The sequence below is a fragment of the Melanostigma gelatinosum genome (genome assembly GCF_949748355.1).
Source record: "Melanostigma gelatinosum genome assembly, chromosome: 16".
Classification (NCBI taxonomy): Eukaryota; Metazoa; Chordata; class Actinopteri; order Perciformes; family Zoarcidae; genus Melanostigma; species Melanostigma gelatinosum.
This window is the reverse complement of record NC_136649.1, coordinates 3,213,164-3,240,663: the sequence shown is the minus strand read 5'-3', so window position 1 is coordinate 3,240,663 and position 27,500 is coordinate 3,213,164. Positions and strand designations below refer to the sequence as shown.

At 42.8% G+C, this 27,500-nt stretch overlaps 2 protein-coding genes across 2 annotated transcripts in view; one reads left to right on the top strand and one right to left on the bottom strand.

The window, feature by feature from the left end:
* eipr1 (EARP complex and GARP complex interacting protein 1) overlaps window positions 1-11,673 on the bottom strand; it is a 72,443-nt gene extending 60,770 nt beyond the window's left edge. Inside the window, exons 1-3 of the mRNA XM_079287234.1 lie at window positions 11,508-11,673; window positions 11,264-11,347; window positions 1,518-1,650 (exon numbers count right to left, since the gene is read on the bottom strand). Coding sequence (XP_079143360.1) covers window positions 1,518-1,650; window positions 11,264-11,347; window positions 11,508-11,549 — 259 coding nt within the window. The 5' untranslated portion in view covers window positions 11,550-11,673. The remainder of the gene's footprint in view (window positions 1-1,517; window positions 1,651-11,263; window positions 11,348-11,507) is intronic.
* Window positions 11,674-11,850: 177 nt separating this feature from the next.
* trappc12 (trafficking protein particle complex subunit 12) overlaps window positions 11,851-27,500 on the top strand; it is a 46,703-nt gene continuing 31,053 nt past the window's right edge. Inside the window, exons 1-3 of the mRNA XM_079287233.1 lie at window positions 11,851-11,909; window positions 12,381-13,692; window positions 16,340-16,456. Of these exons, the coding sequence (XP_079143359.1) occupies window positions 11,875-11,909; window positions 12,381-13,692; window positions 16,340-16,456 (1,464 nt within the window). The 5' untranslated portion in view covers window positions 11,851-11,874. The remainder of the gene's footprint in view (window positions 11,910-12,380; window positions 13,693-16,339; window positions 16,457-27,500) is intronic.

Sequence of the window (27,500 nt, the reverse complement as noted above, 5' to 3'; positions counted from 1 at the left end):
GAGAGAGCGAGAGAGCGAGAGAGCAAGAGCGAGCAAAGAGCGTAATTTCTTTTTGGTGTAGATATTGACAGTGTGTGGGCAGGCGTCGGGCTATGAAACACTGGCGTTGGGCCTATTTGTCAAATTAAAAAGCAACGTGGTGCGAGTCCACGGGCTCTTGAGTGGTTTCAGACAACCGCGCACTTGGAGTAAGTGGGCAAGCAATCATCTTGAACAAAAGCCTTTGCTTGCTCACATACTGGAGTGCCGGTGGGAGGCAGTATGGAATACAAACACGCTTGTGTGTGTGTGTTTATGCGTATATATATTTTTCCATGTGCGAGTGTGTGGTGTGCGCAGCAGTGCATGGTGGGCCTTCTGAGCTTCAGCCCGTCCAGAGTGGCTGTCATCCTGTGAACTCGAGCATGGAGAGCTGACAGAGAGCGAGAGACAGCGGGGGAGAAGAGAGGGAGCAAAGGAAGAAGTTACTGGGGGGGAGATGGTATCTACCCCAGTGCACTCTGCTCCTATATCTATGACGCAATCTCAGATGCTGGGAAAAATGTTGCCACTGGCAAGATCTGAAACTCGAATTGGAATTGACACTTGGTGGTTGAAAATACAACTTTCGGCCCTAATTGACTCTTCTGTAATCTGACTGAGCAGTGAAAACAGGTTGAAAAGATAAAGACAGAAGCTAAAGCTACAGATCAGTGTGAAGGTGAACCACCTCATCACCTGGAGATCCAGACAGAAGTCAATGAAATGAAGGAACAACACTGTTCCTCTTTATTCCCTCTTACAATCATTAAATATATTCAGTATACCGACTGGAGCTAGCATCGCATAGACGTGCCGACACTAGTTTATAATGTGCAAACGTACTCTGTTAGCTCCAGAGGCTTTTACATAGAAACGCAGTGCTGGAATAAAACATGACCATTGGTGCTCGAAGATGGTTCTTCTTGTTGTAATAATTTGGTCACTGCTGAAGTAAAACATGTGAAAATGACTGTCATGTATCAAAATGTGAATGTAACAACGATATGTCTCAACTAAACTGTTCCTTTGGCCACAACCTGGTTTTTTTACACACCGATTGTGTGTAAATGAAGCACTGAAGTCTCCGTGAAGTTATGCAAGTCGAAGACCGCATTCCATTCATGCACGGATGATGTGCATGCAACCTTCAAAGATTTTCTCCTGCCTGACGGTGACTTTGCAACCGCTGCCCTTGTCCCTCATGTGGGTCATCATGTCCACACATTGGTATTGATTCTATCGCAGTCCAAACACGACTTCTAAATTGCTGCCGTCGGTTATCGATCACCTGTTGAAGACAGATTACACGTTATGATTCTCAGCTAAACTGCATGAGGTCGTTACATGAGGAGACAAACAGGAAGAGCAAAAGAAAAGGAAGATGAAGTCAAAGATGGAAAAACAAAAAAGAAAGAAGCGATAGAGAGAGAGAGAGATGATACACATCTCAGAGGCAGCGAATGGAGCCAGAGACAGAAGGAAACAGTAGGACTCACTTTTGTTATAGCAGGTGGTAAGCACAGCCTTATCTGCAGGACTGGCGCCAATGTGCCATATCTCCCCAGCTTGGTGCAGGAGGACATTCTTATTAATGATGTTATTCTCGTCATCAAAGTCAATGATGTGGATCTGGAGGAAAAGCAGAGACCGACAGGAGATGTGTTGAGGATGAAGCTACGGTTAAAACACACTCTCACACACACACGCACACACACCAGACGCAGTTCAAAGCTCCGCTTGCTCCTCTGATTCCTTCCCTCAACAAAAAAGAAAAAAGGTTCCTCTTTTTAATATGATAGTAAATGTAATTTCAAGGCAGGCATCTCTTTGGTTCTTTTTTTACCCCCCGTCATCTCCACACGGCTGCAGACTTTTCATCTTGATTTGGCCTTTTAAAGCGATTATTAAGACACTTTTAGAAGGAGTCATGGGAGTTCCGTTGGAGGAGTGAGAGGAAAAAGGAAGAACAAAAAGGAAATCGATAAAACTCATTAAATTTATTTAGATTTTTTTTGACAAATGGCCCTGCTATAAAGGGGCTGGGAAAAGGGCTTTAATTGGGTTCTTCATTAAAATATTTCTTGTAAACAAACCAGATGGCAGCAGATGATAATTTAACTATGGCTACGCATAATCTTGCTCTCATGTTTTGATCTGCATATGAGTATGACAGTCATGAGTAGGGCAGCAACAATACAGAATTGTCACAGTGGCGGAAAAATGTGGTTATAAAACAAAGGTTCCTTCCATTCTGGCTATAAGACGGTGATAAATGTCTGATTTTACAGATGCGCGGTTTCTCCCAATAAATCATGAGCACTCACATTAGAAAGTAGCACTGTCAGAGTGCTAAATATATTTTGAAATCATGAACAATTCGAGTAGGGAGGAGTGTAGAAGCAGCTGTCGAGGGCTAGCTTCTCTCTCTCTCTCGTTGTCGGCCTTTTCACTTCCGTGTCGTTTTCCTTTCATCTGTGGATAACTATATTGGGGAGAAAGTGGAATTGACCTTTTGCGGGACGCGCCTTCAAACTGGCCAATCATAGCGTAGCATCGGCCAGCTCTGACCAGGGTCCGACAACTATCCGGCTCTGCTCCATAAACTCTCATGAAATGGTTTCAAATTTTCTGTATTTAGTGGATTTGGAGCTCGTCATGGTTAAACGTTGTGTAATAGTGATACAGGTCACCTGGAGAGGTTGGAAGGAGATATAAGTTTCTCAAATGTTTCTACAATAAAAACATGTGGAGCCAACATTAGCAGAGTACGTTAGCTATTTCATTGTCTTCTGTCTGGATCTCCAGGTGATGAGTTGGTTCACCTTCACACTGTGATCTGTTTTAGCTTCTTTTCAACCTGTTTTCACTGCTCAATCAGTTTGACATCCTGGATAAATCCTTTAAACACATATTGTAGACCTTTCTGTCTGCTTCTCTCTAAAATCACTTTTTATTTTTTCAAAAGATTAGATAAGATTTCCTCAGATGGTGCAGTTAGTGACAGTGTGGGCTCCATGGTAGCTCTGGCAGCTTGACTGAGTTGCAGGGTGGGGGGCGGGGCTTAGCCAAGGTTTAATTAGGGCCGAAAATTCTATTAACAGCCACGATAAGAAACCTGTGGATCCATCTCTGTTTCAGGAATTCACATAAAAACAACATCCAGCTGTACGAAGGATCATATACCGTAAATGTTTGACGAAAGTGCACATTAGATTTGTGTGCGCACACACACACACACACACACACACACACACACACACGCACACGCACACACACACACGCACACACGCGGTCTGACTATGTAATTTCCTAGTCGGGTTCACCTTTATTTTGCAGTCTTAATGGACCATTTAAGGGAAAAGATCCCAAAACGATGTATTCCCTGTGGCGTTAACAGGTGCTGTGGGTGTAAAAACTAACAATGATAGGGTAGAGTAGAAAACTTGAGTGACACCTTGCACAAATATTTAGCTAGAAGGGCCATTGAAGTCACTCTCAGTGGAGAACATGCTGTCCCTGATTGTACATGATTTACTTATTTGTGTTTCAAGCTGGGAAATGTAATAATGAGCCCCCTTGCTGTCTAAATCCAAGGGACTGACATCAAAACATATCAACATTTGCTGTTGATGATTTATAACTGAAACCCTTTCTTTCATAACTGTTGCCGTTTGTCCAGTTACTTATGTGATGAAGGTACCCTCTCTTTCCCTCAAGCTCCATCAGAGTAGACTGGGCTTTTTCGGGGAGGGGGGTTTAAAGAGACAGGCGTGAAAAACGGAGCGTTTGAGACGGAGGGTGAATGTAGGTATATTCAGACAGACAGTGTAAGGGAAAAATAAAGAGGTTTTTGAATGTTAAAGCATGGAAACGTATTTTAGTGGAAACCCCAAATTTAAGTATGAATGTGAAAATGAGCATGATTCGTCCCCTTTAACTGTTAAACTTGTGAAGAGTTACACTTTGACTACTGTAAGGCACCAGAAACACTGGCAGGTTTCCTTGACCCGGTGTAATGCAGTCTGGGCTGCACTTGAAAAAACATCGGCTGTCTAGACGTCACAGCACACAAGTTCAACAAACAGGCTAAACTTTTATCCATAAGAAGTTAATAGAATCTCCTCCTCACTGAGTTATTTTTATTAGATGGAAATCTATTCTATGAGGGCCCTCCACTGAATGCAGTTCAGGGCCTACAATGCAGTAAAACAGTGAGGGTCTCAAGGTTTGATCAGACAATTAATGGCAGTTTCTCCAATAAGAGAGACACTTACAGCACCTTGGGGGACCGTTAATGGGGTTGCACTGGACAATAACTCCTGCTAGGCACTTCCACTCCCCTTCCATGTACTACTTTTACAGGCTGAATAAGAGGATGAAAGGAGGGGGCATGAAGAGGAGGAGGACAAGAGCATCACAGCGGCGGCATCCTTCAGTCTCCTCAAAGTCAGCTAGGCGGCTATTAACCTTGGGTTGGACTGCATCGAGCAAAAAATCATCAGGCAAAGTTATAATTTTATGGTGGTGGGGGAGCGGCACAAATAAATTCAGGCTGGCAGGACAGGGTAATTGGAGGGCCTAGTAATAGGGTCCCCCTGAATGAACCCAGGTGTGAGGGGAGAGAGAAGTTCTGGCCCTCCTCCCCCGGGTGATTTATCCCTCATTCTTCCAGGCTTGGGGAGTGACTCATAGCCTTCAGCCACTTGGGCACTCAGCCCGGAGCTTTTAATTATGTGCCGATGGTGGGAGGAATCCAAGCAGGGAAGGGGAGAGAAGAGGCGGGAGAGTGGGAAAGAGGGAGTGAGGGAGGGATAAAGCCGAGCTGGCTCGTGGCCCCCACTTCAGGGGCCTCTCCGCTAAAGCTCTTTAGCCGGCACAGATGACAGTAAGCGGGGCGGAGGAGTAGCGAGCGGGTGAGAGGTGCCAAGCGCGGCCGCTTTATCTCGTTAGCAGCCTTAAATGCCACGCCGACGTGCCCTCCTATTTGTCATTCCAGCTATTGGTCTCTGAGGGATTTGAGAGGTGCTCCGCGAGTTAAGAGAGACATTTCCACCCCGCATTATGCTTAATGGGAGGTGGAGAGGCCAGCAGGCTTATGGAAACAGCAGAAGCCATCAGGGCTGAAATGCCCATCGAAAAAACATTTCTCACGTTGCCAGTTCAAAGTTGGACGGACCGAGCTAACCAATTGTTAGCAAACTTAGCTTCATGAATAAAAGCGACTCAAATGTGGGGTCGTCTCAGAACATAACCTCAAAAGATGAATAATGATCCCTTCTAGATTTTACAGCTTTGAATGCTCTTTGACATGATACTATCAGAAAAGAAAGCACAAGTCAGTTAAGTAGATATTTATATTTTACGGTTTGCTTTCTTATTGTTTTCAAAGTACATGACTTGAGTAAAACAACATATGAATGAAAAATAAGATATCAGCAATAAGAAACAGCACTCCATTCCTACTAAAGGCCTTTACATTCTGTAATAGCAGCAATCTTGCAGGTTTGCATACCACACTGGGTCTATTCCTTTTTGAGAAATGTTAGAGTGCAATGAATACATCGTGAATCGTAGACCTACAATATAAAGGAAGACGCTTCCATGCCAACGTTTCATAAATGCTGCAAACCAGAAACAAGTAGAGCCGTAGAGCTCGCACTGAGCCTCCTTAAAGAAAGAAAAAAAACGGATCAAAATGGTGGTTCGAATACTGCGTTGATGAGTGTATTTTGCGTCGTCTCACGCTCTATTGCAATTAGTTGGTTTGTAGACGTGGGCAGTAGAATCAGTCACATTGAGAGATATTCTTCAAACAACATATCACGAATGAAAAATAACACACCAGCAATAAGAACCAGCAATCCATTCCCACTATTCTTCAAACAATATGTCGTCCAACAAGATCTGAAGGCAAAAGTCTTGATGCCTGTTCTGAACTGTTGCGCTCAGGCAGCAACCTCCGGTTCTGCCGAGTGAAGCCGATGTGGAAGTGTCTTAAAACCTGAATTCTCTCTACTGACCATCAGGGGGCGACTCCTCTGGTTGTATAGAAGTCTGTGAGAAAATGACTCTACTTCTCTCTTGATTTATTACCTCAGTAAACATTATAAACATGAGTTTATGGTCTCAATCTCTAGTTTCAAGTCTACTTCAATACAGCATGATGTTCATTTAGTAAGTTATGGTCCATTTAGAGTCAAATAGACCATAAAGCAGGGGATGCTTTAGGGCGGGGCTATCTTGTGATTAACCATTTGCTGCCACTACCAGAGCCGTATGCGGTGTCTCTACGTCTTTATTCCAAATATGGTAACGTCTGTTCATGGCGAAGTTCATGGCGAAATCGCCGAACTCAAGGCTTCAGAACGGCAGTCCACAAACCAATGGGTGACGTCATGACGACTACGTCCACTTCTTATACAGTCTATGGTTGGGATACAAGCCTGCCGTTGGAGCCTCCTCCTGACTGCATCCCACTGCCTCCTGGATCTACGTCAAAGAATTGTGTCTTGTGCGTGTCTTTGTAGTCTTGACTCAATTAATTGTACAAGCGGCGCACAATTTGGGACAGAAAATCTGTTGAATTTACAAAGTGAGTTTTAAGTTTAAAATAGACTGCCTACTTTCACATCTCTACACACCTAACCTAAGGCGTGCCACCGTGAACAGTACTCGATTGTCCGATTGAGGCCTAGACGATGTAACAATATTGACGCAGGCTGTGTTTAGTTGCCAAAGTTCAAAATTGGTAGTCAGTGGACAAATGTAAGAGTTAGTGCCGGGTTATTCTTGAAAAGTCAGACATCTTTGGAAGGCAGATGTGTTTAAAGAAGCTCGGTATGGAATTGATAGCATATCTATTGCCTCCACACGGCTCTCAACATGGCGATGTCTGAGCTAGCGACTCGCAGCCAACGGTGCTAACAGCACGAACGGTGCAAACAATGACAAAAGTGCTATCAGAGCGAACAGTGTTCACCTGGAGGGTGGGCGATATGCTCCGCTATGACGCTGTTGGACGGGACGGCGTAATCAGCTGTAACGCTCTGCAGTGAGGGCAGTGCAGAGCGGCAGCCATGAGCACCACAGGGAGACTCCCGCGCACTAACGTCAAAAAAGGAAAAAAGCAATGTCAGAGACAAGCAGATGGAAGGCTCTACTCTACAGTAAGGATTTATCCAGGATGTCAAACTGATTCAGCAGCCAACACAGGTTAAAAATATAAAGACAGAAGCTAAAGCTACAGATCACAGTGTGGATTTGGCGTGAAACAATTAAATAAAGACCAACGGAAGAACATTTTCACCTTTCTATTCGATTTTAGCATAGTCGTGGTAGCAATAGGAGAAGTAGTAGTAGTAGTAGCATGACAATGTTAGGGCGGACACAGATGGCAATATTCCCCCAGTAAAAGAACGTTCTCTCCATTCATTAGTTGGTCCAGTCAGAGATAATGAGGGGAAATGACACAAAGTTGAAGGTATTTTAAGGCTTTTGAGAAAACGTTTGGGGCTGAAGCTGCAGAAGCTTCTGGTTTTCTTGTGTTTCAGCTCTGTGCTAATGCCAGAATGGAGGGAAAGTGTTAGAAGGAGTATGTTCAGCTACTGACGGAGTGGAGTAAGAAATCACACAGATCGACTGGGATGCATTGTCACCATTCCCAACAAGCACTGTATTAGACTCGCTACACAAGCCTTGGATTGAACGGAGTCTGTATTCGATGCCAAACCGCTTTCACACCAAGGTCTGCCAGAAAAATGGGCTTGTTTTTTTCAAGGCAGAAATCTGTGTGTGTGTCTCTCTCTCACACACATACACACACTCTCTCTCTCTGAGAGCTAATTATTTCTCCCCCGTTTAGAGCCAACTGTTTCTGTCATCTGTCTCTATAATGACCTCTGCAAGATGTGCATGCATGCACACACAGCCCACTCTCTCCCTTTTTCTACAAGCACACAACACTCAGACATGCAGAATTTTGCAGAGAAACAATACATGAACACACAACTTAAATGCTCTACTATTTAGTTGCAGTGGGCGTGTCGGGGACAGAATGAGCTACACCTGTAGTCCCAAAGTCCTGCTAAAAAAATTGGATTGATCAGTTGACACAAAATACATTCAATTTTGATAACCGTTTAACCACTTGGCGCTGAAAGACAGAAAATTCATCCATAACTACAGTATTTTAATATATATCATTTTGATAGTATTCAAGAAAAAACTGTAAGTAATCACTGGCCCCAACTCCTCAAATGCAACCTTTGTCACTGTTCCCTGATGTTTTATACAATAAGTAATACAATACAACAGCAGTTTGGTTGTTTTATCAAGCAAACATGTCACAGTCCTCAGCATCTCATATGTGAAGACTTCTCTGGTTTCTACTAGCACACATCACATATCTTCGGGTTGTGGACAAATAAACTAAATGATGATGTCAACTTGGGCCATGGGAAATTCTGACGGGCATTTTGTATTATATTCTGACATCTTGTGATAAGCAAGTCATTCATTTGAAGCTGCAACTAACAATTACTGTGTTTATTGAATATTCGGTCAATTCTCTTTTTAAATGAATTGTTGGGTCTGTAGCTGCTGAAAAAACACAAAAAAAGCCCAAACAACAAATCCCCAGGTGACATCGATTCATCCTTCTTCTTTAGTCCAAGTAAGATATTCAATCATCAATAATGCAAATAATACAAATTGAAAAGGCTGGAAGCAGAAAATATTCAGTTTATTCTCAACATTGATTATTAAAATTGTTGTAATTTGTTGAATAATTGTTTTGAATCTGATTGTTTCTGCACTAAACTGATGAATCAGTAATGCTATTGTCAGATTAATCAACAGTCAAAATACTCCAAAGCACACGTAGACAATCCACAACACCACGGACGAAGACCTTCATGCAATTATGAAAATAAAAAAGCATCAGTTAGGAGAGAAAGAGTGGACTGACATATTTATGCTGCACACCACAGAAAAACAAAAGTGTCTCACAGAATCCTGATCTTTGGGTCTGTTTATGATTCACAGGACTAAGACTCATCGTATGGCAACAACACCCGAATAAACAATATAGCTCCATCTCTCTGATTGTCTTTTAAAAAGTCAAAGCTGACCACAAATACATCTCATGACTGAAATCAGAACTGTTGGATCTTAGGTTGAGGTCTTGGCATTCAGGGCAAAAATAAAGTTTTTAACTTCCTCCAACTCAGTTTTTTTATCTTCTAAATCTAAATTGGCCCCTTCAACTTCATGTCATCATGTTGGCCCATGTCATGCTCTCTTGCAAAACCTTAAGAGTCCTCTTTGACTCTGATTTGAATTGTAAATCTGAAATGTGATGCATGAGGCTATTTGGTCATGCTTTTAACATTTAACATATTCTAAAACAAGTCTGTCTGGAGAAAGTTATTTATTTCATTCGTTCATGCATTTCATCCTGTTTGAGTAACTCTAGCTCCTCTCACTCTATGCTACATGTTATACCACTGCCAAAAATAATTTAATCATCTGCAAATTATTAAACACGGATCTTTACGGATTTTAAATGCTTCAAAGGCTTTTTATTTGAAAGACAAACTTTTTTTTTTTTACTTGAGATCTTATGACCCACGGAAGCTTACAGACAACTGAAAGCTTACTCCATCCGACTATATTTCTGATATCTAAATATCATATATCTACTGTATGCTCAGAAGAAAAAACTCTTCTCTCAGCTACATTTGCAGTAAATAAAAACAACAGAACTCCAATTTAAACCCTGTGCAGCAGCCCCTTATGTATCTTTTACACTGCATCTTAAAATGAACTAAAATCACATCTCTGAAACTTCAAAATGATAATAATTAAAATGAATACAAGCACATTCAGGGCGTGTCCAAATCCACTTTTGCTGGTTAAAGGGCTCATAATCTGGGTGAAAAGTAAGGGACAAAGAGGTTGTTTTTAGTCGCTTGCCTAATTAATCACAAGTGTGTGTTTAAATTAAACCAATCTTCACCCATACCCATTCCAAAAGCCAGGTTGGCGCATCGCTATTTAAATGGCGGATTCTGCAAACTGGAGAAGCGAGGGGCTTTCTGCAGTGAAAATGTAGATTTTGAAAGGCTGAATATCTTGATGGATAAACATGTTGTTAATCACATCCCTCCTTTTTCAATGACCTTCAACTTTGGGAATTTACAACTATCTGGAGTGGAAATGTTTGGATGACACGAGTCAGATTCAATCCTACGAAGCAACCACTGGAACCTAAATCTAATAATAGTGTTATACGAATAACATTAATGTAGCCTAATCTGTATCTGCAACTATGCAGAAATACCAGCTTTAACCACAGGGAATATACATGCAAAATAAAAAGCTGAGCCCCCTGAGCACATTTAAATGTTAATTTAGAATTCAAATGACAATGTTATGAATGAAGTTTCGAAGCAGTAGAATTGTCAGTAGAATTGTCTTATATTGATATTGATTATGTTGATTTCATGTTCTGATTACGAGGAAACTCGGTTCACTATTTCTCACTGTCCATTGATGGGGGGTGCTGAGTCTGGAGGCTGCATTAAGCCTTGGTTACACTCCCAACCCGCATGTGTCCACACAAAAGCAGTGGACTCATCACCAGCAAAAAACATGTGTTGGGAGATCCTCTGAGTGTGTGACAAGGGTTGTGTTTTCCTTAACATGAATACAAACATTTTCACCATAAATTGGTGCACAAACATTCACCAGAATGCAGGAAATGAAGTGATTGACCCTCAAAATGACTATTGTGAACTTGTAGGCACATCAATATTTCTGAATTATGTGCCCTTTAAGCAGCAGGAATCAGGTTCTTGTTGGTCAATGGTGCAAACGCTTTCTGCTGCCTCAAGATAGAAAGCACCAACAATGCGCCATCTAATTTTAAGACCAACACACCCATGGGAGCACAGACGGGCAGGAAATGTTGCATATTATACCTTTAACCTACATGTATATTTCAAATTTTCTATATTGTATGGTGAGCAGATGCAACATTGTGTATTGCCAAATAAGAAAGGGTCACGGCAGGATGCTTGTTCATGTTATTATCATCAAAAGACAAAGATAATTGAAAGAATTCATGAGCAGTAGTATAAATAGAAGGTGCCTGTGGCCTACCTCCTGTTGAATACAACTTCCTTCCAATCCGGCTTTAAATTGCATGATGATTATGATATCTGGCATGAACGAGTTTTCTTACCTGGTTGTCAAATTTCAGTGACTGTGTGCCCACAAGGAAACGAATGGCATCAGTTTCCGCTGTCTGGGCAGTAAGCGCTCGTGCCTGCAAATTGGATGCAAAATAACAACACTGTCAATTCACATAAGCACGTTTAGCAGAATAACAGAGTAACGTTTAGAAAAGCTAAGAATTGCTAATAAGTGAAACAGAATAGAATAGAGCTGGTTTTCAGTCAGCTAAATAGTAAAGACAGTAATCTTACCTGGAATTCCAGACCATAAATAACAGGAGCGTCGTCCTCCATTATTTAACGTTAGTCTGTTGCCAGAGGTAGAGCTTTCCAATCTTTTTTGTTTTTTGATGGTCGTCTTGCGAAAAGGAAACACTACAAAAATAATCTTACTGCAATATGTATTGCTCAAAACCAACACAACACAGTCAGTAGCTGCACTTCCGCGATTTAAAACCTGGAAAAAAGAAGCGTGCGACTAAAATACGTAACGACTGCTGTGCAACATCGTGTAAGCTTATAAAAGTACGTAGATGGAGTCAAGAATACTAAAATATCGGTGGCATGAAATTTGTCCTCTCTGGAATACCGTACGTGTAGGCTTCCTTTGGAGTTACGCATGCGCACTAGGGTTATATCTGTCAGTGCAGGAAGGTAAGAAACATTATCGTGTTTGTGTTTCAGTTTGTAATTTGTTGTCTGTCTTTGCGTGTTGATATTTTAAAACCGTGCTATGGCTCGTGCTTTATGAAGCGCGGACAGCTATAAGTCAAGCATTTATTTTACATTGTCAACCAGCTGCTCAGCTAAATTAACGTGCAATAGCAAACCGGCTAATGTAGCATTAACGTTAGCAAAACAGTACAACAACCCAGAGATGTCTCGGGTAAAAGCCTTCGTGACAGGGCATTACGCCTGAATCAAAGGTTTGGTGTAACGTTCTCTGTTTACGTAACGTTAGCTTAATGCTGACAATAAGAGCTTGTAAAAGCTGCGTTACTTATAATGACAGTAAGTGACTCAAGAATAATGTGTTGTACAATAACGCACACAATATGTGTCCGCCACTGTTGATATTAAATCATAAAGGTAATTTATTCATTTATTAGTTTGTTGAATTGTCAGGAGCAGTAAGATGGATAGTGGGGATTCTCCCGCTCAGCGGCCAGTCACGTTGGACATCACAGTGGAAGACGTAACCAAGGAAGCCTCGGACCCTCCGGAGCCAACCACCAACCGGACACCCTCCAGAGACCTTGTTCCCCAGGTAGACAGCATCGACTTGAGCAGGGAGTTTGTTACCCCCCAGGAGGACAGCAGTGCTACACCCTCAGAGAGCCTGATGGACAAGCTCAACGACCAGATGATGGAAAGCGTCATGATTTCTGACTCGGCTAATAACAGTGAGGAGGATGACGTAGCTCCCATGGACTCCTTTCTGGATGGAGTCGAGGAGGAAGAGAATTCACTGCAGACATCAGGGGACAAAGAGCAACAAAGTGAAATCGGACAGAATACAACTGAGATTACATTTTCACTGGAGGAACATGAGCACGGTGGTTCTATGGAGAAAGCAGATGAGGACACAAAGGAGCAGGCACACGCACAAGAGCAAGTCACAGCCTGTGTTTCACTTCAAGGTGACGCACAGAGCCCATCTGATCTTAACAGGGGGCAACCGGCACCACAAGAAGCTAAAGGGACGAGCCCAAAAGACCACCCTGTGCCAGTGTGCACTATATTCAGCAACCAGCCGAAATCTCTTGTGCCTGATGGCTTCCAGCCCACCCTCGTCAAGTCCCCCAGCTTCAGCATGGGGAGTGGTGGTGGAGGCAGTGAGGCAGTGACCCCCAGCAAGCTGACGGCCCCCCTCGTGTGTCAGCCCAGCCCCAGCCTCAGTAAGTTCTTTACTGACAATGGACAGGTCAACCCAGCTTCCGACTTCTTCGATTCCTTTACCGTCCCCTCCTCCTTCATCTCCGTTTCAAACCCAAATGCTGAGATCCCTCCCGGCCCAGTAGCCGTAGCCCACACCCCTGAGCGCCAGCTCTCTTCGACCTCCTCCACCATCTCCACCCCTGGAGGACCTCTGGACTCTGGTGCTCCCACCCCTAGTTCAGTGTTTGGCCCTGCCCCTATGGAATCTACCGACAAGGCCCAACTTCCTCCACCCCAGGCAGCTCCAGCTCCAACTCAAGCCGCCACCCCGGCCACTCAGCCGCAGCCCTTCAACCAGCTCCAGGCCGTGTTCTCGGGCAGCGATGACCCATTTGCGACGGCGCTGAGCCTGAGCGAGGTAGACAGGCGCCATGATGCCTGGCTGCCATCTGAGGAGACCAGGAAGGTGTTGATCTCTGTGGCCACCCAGCAGTACAGCCCAGCCTACGTAGAGACCAACAGACTCACCATGCCTGGACTCAAGTTCGACAACCTTCAGGTAGGATAAGCACCTAGGCAGTAAAATGCTTATCATAAACGTATGTCTTTAGATAGCTCTGGGATGTCATTCAAAATAGTGATATATGTTGGCGATGGATGCCTTTTTTTTAAAGGGGAATCAACCAGAGTTAACACCTGAAGTTCACTTTACTCATCATAGTACTATAGTACTGTGGTAACAGTTGTTTGAGTCTTGAGACCAGACATTTTAAACCAAAAGCATGCATTACAGACGGGATTTGTGGAGTTTGAAAGTCGCTGACCACACCGGCATCACGTCAACAAGTGTCATTCATTCAAGGTGGAAAATAACTGCCATGTCACTTAAGGAGAGAAATGGGAAAAATGCAGAAAGGCTGTGGTGTAGTTGGTTAACTGAGGCTTTCACACTGAGATTTGAGGCAAAAATGAATAGTGAATATTCATTGTGGTGTGGTAAATCTGTAAATGATGCTACTAACAGACAGTTCGTGGCTGCTGATGGATGGCTAGCTTGAGTGGGAGGCTGCTGAGGTACAGTCATAAATAATAACAGCGTCTAACTAAATGTCAGCTTAAAGATGCATACAAACCCAAACACGTCAAATTGAGTTGCATGATGGGTAATGTAGGATCCAGTGTTTGTGGGGTTTTACCCACACCAGCGACAGAAAGTCCGGATGCCTCTGCTGCTTTGTGTTGGACCATTTTAATATTCACTTTGTGGAAGTGCAGAACTAAATCATTGGACAAATCAGGAGCATGCATACTGCTAAAACAGGGCCTTTATTTAGTTACGAATTATACATAATGATTTTCAGAATTGTGTTCATTAAATAAAAGATGTTTCTTACATTGATTTGTTGTATTTCTGAAACGGGAATTGTTATCATTACTATTACATTGAAGGCTGCAACTAATGATTATTTTCAGTCGCGATCATGCTTTTTTTGCTTCAACCAACCGTCCAAAACCCAGAACAATTTGATTTCAATTTATATAAAGAGAGAGGAAAGCAGCAAATCGTCCCATTGGAGAAGATGGAACCTGAGCATATGTATCTGGGTTATTTTCTGCATTGTTTTAAAGATTGCAGCGATACATTAAAAGCTCGCCTATAATCTACGTATTATGGCAAGACATTTATTAGCATAGAAATAGAGTGGCCTCAGGCTTCACCGTGATCATTGTGTGCTCATTAGTTTAAACATGATTAACATTGTACAATGTTCTTGTATCTATCCCAGAATGACTGGCTTCAGTCAGGACTGCTCTGGCACAACAGATGCCGTGTCACTTGTCTATAAGCACATGTAGATAGACAGGCACCTTTCCTTGGCTCATGTGTCACCATATCATGTTGACGTCTCACAAACCTCCTCTGAGCTCCTTCAACAGCAACGTTTATCCGTAATAACAACCCTGATGAAACATCAATTCACTTATTTATTCAATTGAATCTTATGTTGTACGTCCACCTCCCAGCTTATATTGTGTTCATTATGCCCTCAGTGTGTTTGAATGCCTGCTTGAATAGATGAATAAAAATCAAGGTCCCCCCCTTCATCTTGGTGTGTTTTTACCCACCAAGAGCCAGTTTTCAGCAAACAAATAAGATCCACTCTAAAGCTGGATTAACGGAAGCATTTTCTGAAGTCTGTTATTTGTTCTGTTCCTGTTTGGGCTCAATATTGTTAAACTGATTGTCATTCTGTCCAAATCTATGGATATCCAGATCCAGTCCGTTTCCCCCCAATCCACTTCATTTAATGGGAGCCACGTAGTCCTGTTTTTGTCTTTCTGACGGGCAAAGGTGATAAAAGTAATCTGAAGGCTGGGAACCTGAAGATGCATTTGAGATGCAGCTCAGCACTGAATGTCAAGTTGTTCTAGTCATAAATCAGAATTCAAAATGAATTAATTAACATTAATTAAAAATAATTGTGAATGTGTTAAAGTAAATAATGGCCATTCCCATGCTACCTTATGTCTTATGTGGTATGGCAGCAGTTTTTGGGTTGATACAATTTGTTACACAGATTTGCTGCTAAATTAAAAATGTTTGACCATATTTAAGATTAGACAGAAGTGATCAAATTACCACATTAAGACACCAAGAAGACCTTGTTGAACACCATAGAAAAAGTCATGCTGCGATTTGGTTTCTAAAACATTTAAGATAATTGCATTTTTCGGCGACTGGGTGGCAAGTACCTCTGTTCAGGAGACTGCTCAGAAACCCTCTTACTTAGGAAAGCCATTCATCCTCGAATGTGCTCGGTCTCTAGTTTGTGGTTGTAAAGTTTCATGAGGCTGTGTTCAATTCATAGTAACAAGTTTCAAAATATGATCTAACTACAATGTAATGGCTAGTAAGGGGCCTATCATCACCACACATGAATACAGTCAGACCTTTTGGTTCCACAACAGTCTCAGCTTTCCAGTTGTATGTAAAGAGGAGCCCACTCTAGTTCTAGCTTTTAGACTGAGATACAGCCTCTGAAAGACTAATGTTGGGTCTTAGAGGTGTAATGTAGAGTAAATACTGATCTGATATTTTTAAAATCCTGCAGGTAGTATTCAGGTTGTTAGTGTAAACACCAGCACAACTCTCTATTCAGGGCTTTTGCATGATGTTGACTGCATGTGTGTGTGTTTTGCTGCAGGGTGACGCCGTCAAAGACTTGATGCTTCGTTTTCTGGGAGAACCGGCAGCGATGAAGCGTCAGGTCCTCACCGCCAACTCTGTGGAACAGTCCTTCACGGGCCTCAAACGTCTCATCGTAAGTCACTCACTGCACCACCTGTGCATGGCTACCGTTAGTTCCTTCATGTTCACCTCCGAGGCCCAGAGCATCATTAACTGTGCCTTCGTTGTTGTAGTGTACTCATCATTTTTTAGCTTTGGTGCTCATTTTTGCTCATTTATTTTTTCATGATTTGCATGCAGTTAGAACAACCTAGCAGATTGATAGTTCACTCCTGACCCTGGAAACTGCTGTTGACAAAACCACCTCCTCTCAAGGTCCACTTCTGAGCTTGTACCAGAGCTTTAAAGGTGCTTAATAAGAGATTGGAGGCATTTTCATTGCCTTCCTACGGCTCTAGCTGGCTGAGCCGCCGGCTCGCAGCTAACCGTGCCAACAACAGCACTGGCAGAGCTAACGGTGTTTACCTGTTAGGGGACCCTGAGGGTTGGTTGCTACACCCCCACTGCCGGTCTGGACACCGTTCTCAGCATTAATGCTGTATGATGGCAGTACAGAGCGAGGGCTGCGAGCTGAACCTGATCTCACGGTGTGCATCAGCACATGAGTTTTGCTTGGTTGTCATGTTCAGTGTTTTCACTATTCTCAACCTTTACAGTTTCATGACAACTGAGCTTTCTTCATCTCCTCATGAGGAAAGTGTAATATGGTTGAAAACTCCACAACAAGTGAGTGTGTTTTGTCGACAGCATATTTAAGGCAAATCGTATGTATGAGAGAAATTGACTACAACATGCAACTTAGTGCAATTCACAAAAACAATAAACTTTCAAAACAAATGCAGTTATACACGAGAACAATGACAATATTCCCCAGGAACGACGCACAGATATTTCCACACGCTTTTATTCTATTCACTGAGACAAAATGAATGCTGGTCCCAAAACATAGATGATTCAAATGATCAGTCGAGGAGCCCTCGAATCGGACCTCATGCCGTCTTCGGCCTTTTTTTTACCACTGCCTCTTTGAACACAGAGCGTGGCAGGGTACACATTTTGACAAACTTGATCTGGCCTCGAATTCTTTCCTAAGCTTAAACCTGCTACAACGCTGTTTCAACAGCGCTGTCAGCAGCAGAATGGAGAGACGCTCTGTTGTTGTTTGCAGTTACTGTGTTTCGACTTATCTATCACTGAGCTACTGTATGACCAGCATGCCCACCTTGTTTTTTCTTTTACTGTATACAAAGATGGTTATTGTCAATGTTTGGACATTAAGGGCACTAAACTGTTATGGTGAAACTCCTTTCATGACACGAAGGCCTTACTAGGAGTCTAGTGTGGGGTGGCTGCTGTGCAGGTGAGTCAGATTGAAATCGGGGCCAAAAAGAAAAACTTGATTGGCACACTGGTAAAGATAATGCTGAGTATTGTTTTAGTGCAGCAGCTGCTTTCAGAGAACATTTCTTCTCTTTCTGGAGGTAAACGACAAATCCAGCGTTGGTTTACTACAGTTTAACATCCTGTGGTTTCGGCAGCATGCTTGCACCTTTTGGTAGTTGGCCGGTACAGTTACCGTCTCTACTGAAACTGCCAGGTGATGATGCCTCAGCCGACTGAAAACAGTGAACCATTCGTCTCCTTTTCTCCTCATGTTCCGTTCCTCCTATTCTTTTGTCAAGCATAAAGAGGCCCGTCTTTCTCTGTGACTGTGCAGTCCCGCCTCATTCCCTTTCTAGCTGCCATCTATCTCTCCAGCCATCATGCGCTCCCTCCGTCATAACTTCTGACCCACAAATGACCCTGAGAGACAGTTATTATTTAAAACATATGCACAGCAGACAGTGTGATGGAGGGAGGGGAAAAGAGGAGAGGAGGAGTGGAGCGATGGAGAGGTGGGGATCCACTCGGCTCACAAGTTCTTTTCTCCTGCTGTGCCCATGTATTATGCATGGGACTTGTGTGTGTGTCAGTTGATCATACGCGGTCTGCCAATTGGTGTGGGTGGCTCCCTGGAGCAAGAGGCAGTAAGAAAGGAGTGAGCCAGAGAGGTAACGCAGGCCTACAGGAGGGATGTCAAGGAGTGACGAGCACAGACTGAGAGAGAAGGCAGCGTTATGTGCGTGAGACATGTGGAGGCAGAGGAGGGCTTCAGCTGGCCCCGAGCGCACACGCTCACATTTGACTTTGGGAATGTGGAGAGAGCTACCGTGGGTTCGGGTCCCTACACGCGTCTGATTAGATTCCTTGATTGACTTCTTGATTGTTCGTATTAAATGAAACATTAATGTCGGCGGCTTGTGTGCATCACTAGATGACAAAAAAAGCAAATTCTTTTGACATTTGCTTAAGGGTCCTCTGGTTAGCAGCAACAACAACAAGCTGCCATTTCTCCTCCAACTCCAGGTGGAAATATGCATTTATATATAATGCGTACCCAAATCACAGGACGGATACATGCATTATTTTTACTCTGTGCTCTTGGAGAGACCCCCTCTCGTTATTATATACTTTAGTTTATTACCAAATGTTTCCAAACCTAAACAGTCTCTCACGCAAGTTTGGTCTGTGTACAGATGGAGTGAAGATGTCTCTGTTTAGAGCATATTGTACTCCACTCTACACTGCACACTTGTGGTCAAACTACAAAACAAAGAGTTTACAGAGACTTCAAGTAGCAAGGCAAGGCAAGTTTATTTGTATAGCACATTTCAACAACAAGGTAATTCAAAGTGCTTCACATAAAACCATTAAAAGCATCAAAACATAAGGCAAAAGAAAAGGAGATTTAAAAACAATTAAAGAAACAGTGTAAGAAATAAAATGCAGTAGTAAAAAGTAAAGGAGATTTAAAACATACATTGAAACAATAATTGATGTCTCCCTGAGACATTACCCTACACGCAATCAACCATACACTGCCGCAATTCTGCAATTACTCGCACACAAACCACGTCTGGAAAAGATCTCTGCCGATCTGCGTTTTATAGTGTATGCCTTGCACGAACTCGGTCCCGGAGGAAATGGCAATATATTGTGCAGTCCTTTTAAAACCATTAAAAGCATCAAAACATAAGGCACAAGAAAAGGAGATTTAACAGCAATTAAGAACAGTGTAAGAAATAAAATACAGTAGTAAAATGCAGGAAATTGATTAATATATTAATTGAGTGTGTTTCAATTAAAGGCAGCAGCAAACAGAAAAGTCTTCAATCTTGATTTAAATGAGCTGAGGGTCTCAGCAGACCTGCAGCTTTCTGGGACTTTGTTCCAGATATGTGGAGCAGAAAAACTGAACGCTGCTTCTCCATGTTTAGTTCTGACTCTGGGAACAGATAGTAGACCGGTCCCAGACGACCTGAGGGGTCGGGATGGTTCATAAGGTAGCAGCAGATCAGAGATGTATTTTGGCCCTAAACCATTCAGTGCTTTGTAAACCAACAGTAGGATTTTAAAGTCAATTATTTGTTGGACAGGAAGCCAGTGCAAAGACATCAGAACTGGGGTGATATGATCCACCCTCCTGGTCTTAGTGAGGACTCGAGCTGCAGCGTTCTGAATCAGCTGCAGCTTTCTGACGGACTTTTTACAGAGACCTGTAAACACACCATTACAGTAGTCCAGTCTGCTGAAGATAAATGCGTGGACAAGTTTTTCCAAATCCTGTTGAGACATAAGTCCTCTAATCCTTGATATATTCTTCAGGTGATAGTAGGCTGATTTTGTAATTTTCTTGATATGGCTGTTCAGGTTGAGATCTGAATCCATAACTACACCTAGATTTCTGGCTTGGTTTGTGGGTTTTAACAACAGTGACTGAAGCTGAGCGGTGATTTTCAATTGTTCATCCTTGGTACCAAAAATAATTACTTCTGTTTTATCTTTGTTTAATTGAAGAAAATTCTGGCACATCCAGTTGTTGGTTTGTTCAATGCAGTTACCCAGCCCTTGTATGGGATTATAGTCCCCTGGTGACATAGTTATGTAGATTTGTGTGTCGTCTGCATAATTATGATAACACACTTTGTTGTTTTCCATAATCTGAGTTAGTGGAAGCATGTAGATGTTGAACAGAAGAGGCCCCAGTATTGAACCTTGGGGAACACCACATGTCATTTTAGTCAGCTCCGATGTGTAATCAGCCACAGACACAAAGTATTCTCGGTCCTTCAAGTAGGATTCAAACCAGTTAAGTGCTGTGCCAGAGAGTCCCACCCAGATTTTTTGTCTTTCTAGGAGTATGGCATGGTCGACTGTGTCGAATGCAGCACTGAGATCCAGTAACACTAAGACTGAACTTCTGCCATTGTCTATGTTTAAGTGGATGTCGTTGAAAACCTTAACAAGAGCAGTTTCAGTGCTGTGGTGCTGTCGAAAGCCTGACTGGAAAACATCAAAGCAGTTATTTACGGCCAAGAAGTTGGTCAGCTGTTGGAAAACCGCTTTTTCAATTATTTTACTTAAAAATGGGAGGTTTGATATTGGCCTATAATTTTTCATCGTTGCGGAGTCTAAACTAGCCTTCTTTAGGAGCGGTTTAATAACTGCAGTTTTTAGGGCTTGTGGGAAGGCACCTGAGAGAAGGGATGTGTTTACAATTTGTAAAAGATCAGTGGTCATGCAGTTTGAAATATTTTTGAAAAGTGTGTTGGTAGAATATCCAAGCAGCAGGAGGATGACTTCAGATGTTGTATAATGTCTTCTAGGCTTCTACAGTCGATTGAATGAAATTGTGTCATGATATTTGAATGGATGTTATTCAGAGATCGGGACAACACATATCCTGTGGTTGGTGTGGAGGCACTGACTGCTTGTCTAATTTTCTGAATTTTGTCAGTAAAAAAGGAGGCAAATTGATTGCATGCCCAGGTGGATTGGAGCTCAGCAGCTACAGACACTGGAGGGTTTGTTAGCCTGTCGACGGTAGCAAATAAGGCGCGTGTATTGTTCTTGTTTTTGGTTATGATGTCGGAGAAGAATGACTGCCTTGCATTTCTAAGTTCCAAATTATAATTGCGAAGTCTCTCTTTATAGATGTCACAGTGAACCTGGAGATTAGTTTTTCGCCACCTGCGCTCAGCTTTCCGACACTCTCGTTTCTCTATTTTGACCAGCGTAGCATTTCTCCAAGGAGATCTTTGCTTACCCGAGACAACCTTCACTTTAGTGGGTGCAATGGCATCAATAATATTTTTAACTTTAAAATTGAAGCCATCTACAAGCTCATTGACTGAGAGGCAAGAGAGGGCTGGTGTGGAGGAGAACTTCTGAATAAATACTTCACTGGTGTTTTCAGAGATGTAACGCTTTGTCACAACCTTGGTTTGGACATTTGTGTGCAAGGAGATTGCACTGTCAAAGAAAACACAGAAATGATCAGAGAGTGCAACATCAGTCACAGTAACCTTGGAAATGTTTACACCTTTGGTGATGATTAGGTCCAGAGTGTACCCCCTGTTGTGGGTGGGTCCTGTCACATGCTGAGTCAGATCATAGTTATCAAGGACACCACATAGTTCTATAGACTCTCTGTCCTGGGGATTATCAACATGGATATTAAAATCACCAACAATAACAACACAGTCAAAATCAATACAGATTACAGACAGCAGTTCAGTAAACTCATCAAAGAAGGTTTCACAGTATTTATGCGGTCTGTAAATGTTTAGGAATAAAGCTTGAGTGGAATTCAGAGCCACATATTCAAAAGAACTAAAATGACCAAAGGGCATCTGCTTGCATTGAAGAGAATCATTCAATAAAACAGCAACTCCACCTCCTTTCTTATGCGCTCTTGTTTCACTCATGAAACTGAAGTTGTGAGGTGTTGATTCAATAAGAACAGCTGCACTGTTATCTCGATTTAACCAAGTTTCAGTTAAAAACAAAATGTCCAGTTTGTGCCCAACAATAAAATCATTGATTAAAAATGTTTTTCCTGACAGAGACCTGACATTTAATAAAGCTAAGTTTAATGTGGTTAAAGCTTTCTTTGCCCAATTTATTTGGACAGGCTGACGAGGAATGTATGCTAAGTTTGATAAGTTTGCATGTTTACTATTGTTTCTTCGCAGCCTCACCTTTCTTTTTCTATAAACTTGCAAGACAGGAATTGAAGCGGCTAGCTGCATACAGGGCCCCGACTTTTCCTGGAGAGAGTCATTGGTGTCATTAGCCTTGTAGCCTGGACCCAGAAGATATCAATTATTATAGCGTACAATGACGCCATGAGAATACTGTTAAAGAGGCCGAGATGGAGTAGTGCTAGTGAAATGTTTGTGGCTGCACGAGTCAACACTTTCCAAACTGATAAGAAATCTCATGTATAAATTCATTTGTCGACTGAATGATTCTAAAAATTAGACCATACTTGTTTTAACCAACATAAGGTTTAGCACCACACGCTACCAGTCCCAGCTGTGGCGACATTGGTACAGCTGTCTCTTTGTAAGGCATTGCTAGGCCTATGTACTTTTATTGTTTGTGTCTGTCTTTTTATGTATTTGTCTCTATGGACCCTGAGTCTGAAATAAAGTATCTATCTATCTAATGACATTCCCGCCAGCCTCAAATGTGCTCTGTGTTTACTGCTAATTAGCAAATGTTAGTAGCGTACCAACACGCTGAAATAAGATGGTGAACATGGCAAACGATAATTGCTAAACATCAGCATGTTACCATTGTCATTGTTAGCACGCTGCCTGTGGTATTAATCTCAAAGCACAGCTGTACCTACAGTATATGCACAGGGTCACAGAACATCTAGCTTGGCTGTCAAAAAGTCAAAAGTAGCTGTTTGCTGCTAAACATACCACACTTTCAAGTTCCTATTATCAGTCATGTCCTGAAGAAACACAGGACTACAGTTTTCTCTTTGCATTCTTACATGCTCATCTGTGATGTCTTATTTTTCCTTCTTAATAGCATTACAAATATGTAAAAAAGGCCTTTTGCCTTGATGAATATTTAGCCACCATGACATATTCCACTTCATGCCTCTTATTGCAAATCAGCACATCAGGCATCACCAAAGCGAGGAAACCCAGTGTAATGTCATACCGGGAGTCCAATGAACAGAATGGGCTACAGAGCAGCTCTGCGGATTCTAATTAAACTACACTCAATGCGGCTGGTGATCGGGACTTGAACCCAGGGTCTTTAGCTGAACGACAACATCTCTGCTCACTGCATCACCTAGCACGGAGCCAACAAATCCTGCTCCCTAATAAGGAGCTCTGTTTGCTCTTGATTCGGGATGCTCCACTGTCTGACTAGAACAAATGTACATATGCAACATGATGCTGTTGCTGACATTTAAACATTCAACATTGTGTATTCCCTGATACAAACAGAGCGTTGTTTGTAGTAGGGATGTTAACAATGTATTGTTTAACTGACAATACGAATTTTGACAGATTGATGCTCTGTTACACATGAAAGAAATATTGAAAATTAAAAGGATTAGAGGAAAAAGCAAGGAGCAGCTTTCTGTTTAAAGGGGAACAGCTGGTCCACCTTATAGGTCAGCCCACCGACTGTGCCTCAGTGGTAGAGCGGCTCGTCCTTCAATCAGAAGATCCACTACGAGTACGCTGGTACATGTCGATTTGTCCTTTGGGAAGACTCTTACCCCAAATTTTCACACATGTCGGAGGCTGTGCCTGCGGTGTATGAATGATGGGCAGGTGGCCCCGTGCATGGTAGCATCAGTGTATGAATGGGTGTGCATGGGTGAATGACATGTAGTGTGACAGCGCTTTGAGTAAAAGTCCATTTACCATTCATAGCGATTGTATAGGAGCACTACGTAACCACTTTGCTGACATAATAATCATTGACTGAGTCACTTCCACTGAGGAAGTGAATCAGACGCCATCTGCCCTCTCAATCTACTACCATACCCACTTGAATTCATATGATTTACTTCTCAATAACTTCTGAAATATCCAAACTTCTGAGATCAAACAAACTCACAGATCAAAGTTGTCTGAGGGGGAATGCATCTCGGTAGGCTGGGAGGGGAAGTTGAAATGAGGATGTGCACAAGCATAATACACATGTGCACACACATGACACTTGGTCACGTACATACACAGAGAAGTGGGCGTGTCAGTAAGCATGTGGCCACCAAAAGTGTGACCTGTCGCAGCTGGATGTTAAGAGTGAGCATGAGCGTGTCATCCTTCCCCTGTGTGATTGCATTCACACAGGGTATCAAGTCCTGCACAAGTATGTGTGCATGTTTTAAACCTATTTTATGTTTGTCGTCAGCTCTTATCATCCTCTGTGTGAGGCCCTTTGCTTGGGTGACGGTAATGGGTGTGCGTGTGGTAGAGCTCTGCTATGAGCTGGCAGAATGAGTCATGCTGCAGAACCAGAGTGTGACAGCGCCCACTGCCACGTCACACTCCCTCTGTCCTTACATCCATACACACACATGCACAAATGAACATTGATTACACTCACAACACACGAGAGACTTGTAACTTAAGTCAAGAGTAACTTAACCCCGCGAACCAGCTGAAAACCAATGTCTATGGTATTAAGTCTTGTTGTTGATGGGTCCAGGTACATATGGCGTTATATGCATTGCGGCTGCCCTCTACAGGCTGATCTGGAGGCAGGTGACACATATGGAGCCAGTTGTCCTCATCAGCCACCCCCCGCCCCACCCCCTCCTGTTAAACCAACGTTCTCTGGCTCTGTAGACTGGCGAGGAGTATTCGTAAAGAGTAGCTTTTAAACTCTCAATTAGCCTGTGAATCTCTTTAGCTAATAACAGGCGCTAGTGCTAATCGCTAGCACACACAAATCCCAGCATTGGCTGAGCCGAAGTTGTCGCTGACTTCACTTTAATCAGCATGTGGCAAGCACGACACAGGAGCTTGGTCTTGAGGAGTTGTAGCATTTATTTTTTCTCTTGCTCTCTCTCTCTCGCGCACACTCGCTAACGGGATGCAGTGAGTTGTTCCTTGAAGGAGTTTGTAGGCCTCTAAGTAATTTTAGAGGGCTTGAAAAAAAATGATATATGTATCTTAGAAATATATGTATTCTTTAATTCCCCCAAAGCAAGGAGTTGACCAGCAGCTTTCTCCAGACACTTGACATTGTGTGTTTTTGTCCAACCAACCATCACAAAACCCCAAATATATTCAATTAAGAAAGATACAGAATAGTGAAGGGCAGAAGAAATCTTCACATTTGAGACCAGATCATTTTTGGTATTTTTTACCAAAGTCAAAATAGAAGACAGGGAGCTGTCAAATGAAGAAAAGTGAGAAAAATATGTTTAATGAGCGCAAAACTACAGGTACTCAATGGCATGAAGAACACCTATGCAATAGGCTTAGATCTGCAGCTTCAGGTTTGGCGCCCTGATACATTTATGCGGACATAAAATAGTTAACAATCACATTACCGCCTTGACTCATCGACTTCCGATCCTTGTTTTTCCTGATCCTATCCTGTGACCCGCATATCCAACACAATCCCCATTGGGGTTTTGCACATTTTTGATTGTTTTGCGTTTGATAAATAATTTGCAAGATGGGGCCATATTTCACTCCTGGCCCACTTTTTACATGGACTGGTTCAAACTGATTTTCAGATGTTTCACTCCGTTTAAATGACTTAAGGTTCTAACTTGTATCTATTTTAGAAGACGTTGACTTTTGAGGTCAGATGTGAAAAGGACTGAGTCTGCTTGGCTGTCCTGGCCTCCCCTCTACTTCCCCCCCCCCCCCCCTGTCTTTCCCGTGACCTCTGTGGCGTGGTCAGCAGAGTGGGCTGGTCTCTGGCTCAGCACCACCCTGGGCTGGCCTCATCTGTCTCTCTCATTAGCAGTCAACCCTCTTCTCTCATCCTCTCCCCCCTAATTTCCTCCTTCTCCTTCATCTCTTCCTCCCTCACCCCCCTCCGCACTATCCACCGGAGACTCTAACCTCTCTTTCCTCCCACAGTGTGACGCCGTCTGGGCCGGCGGCCAGCATATAAGTGTATGTATGTGTGCGAGAGAGAGAGACCCACCGTGGCTAGGTCAGACAGACGCACCCCATAATCACTGCAACGACCCGGCTGCTGCATCGCACTTTGATATCATTGCTGTAACCTTTCCTTGTCATTATCGTAACCTTTTTACATAGCTGTCATTTCCACCACCAGTTCCACTGGCGAGCCAGGCTCTGGGTAATGCAGAGTCAGCTTTGGTAGCGCTGAAGGGCATGTTTAAAACCTCAGTGCTAGTTGTTTTCACCTTGCTCAGTTTATGTTGGCAGCAGCCATTTGCTCAGACGGACTTTTTGCAAAAGGACCATTTCAGGTTATTACAAGTTTATTGGTTCTATTTTTTGTACATTTAGCCATCATTCCTATTGGTGATTATACCTATGAACTAAACAAGTTTTTATAGTTACATTGAGAGTTAAAAGCGGCTAATGGTGTGCCCTCTTTTGTTTTTAGTGGTGTATATACTGATTCTTGATATGCTCCTGCAGGTCCACTGACTTATGGCAAACAACTTGTAGTCTGAAAGCGCTTTCAAGATAAAAAGAGAGTTCATATTTATCTGACTGCTCGTATTCCTTCATGAAAAAGAAGCCATGTGTAGAAGTATAGAAAGTTGAGGATGCGGACACGTTGAGACGCATTGAGAATTTTGCGTGCATTCGAGTCCGGTTAAATGAGTCCGGTGAAGATTGACACCTGTTGTTACTGAAACGTGCCACTGCTGACTGTTTGTGTACCGCTGGTCTATGCCAGATGATAAACTGTGTGCCACTCGTATTCAACAGGTGCCGCTTCTCACCAGCAGGTGGTGACATGTTAAACTGGAAGGTGCTCTTTCGCCACACAAGTCTGTCGCCACTGTGGTCGATGAAAATGTCTCCGTATCAGCACTTTTGGATGGTAACATCCAAATGTACCAATATTCTGAATGTGATACAGGTCACGTAAACAGCATGTTCCATGTAGAGAAGCATGCCAAACAGAAAAAAACACATTTCTGTCTGGACGGCGAAACACACCTTATGGAAGACTTGGATATCAACAGGTTTTTGTGTCCCCAAATCTCAGCAATTACTTTTGCAAGTACAAAATGAACCAAACTGATAGAAACG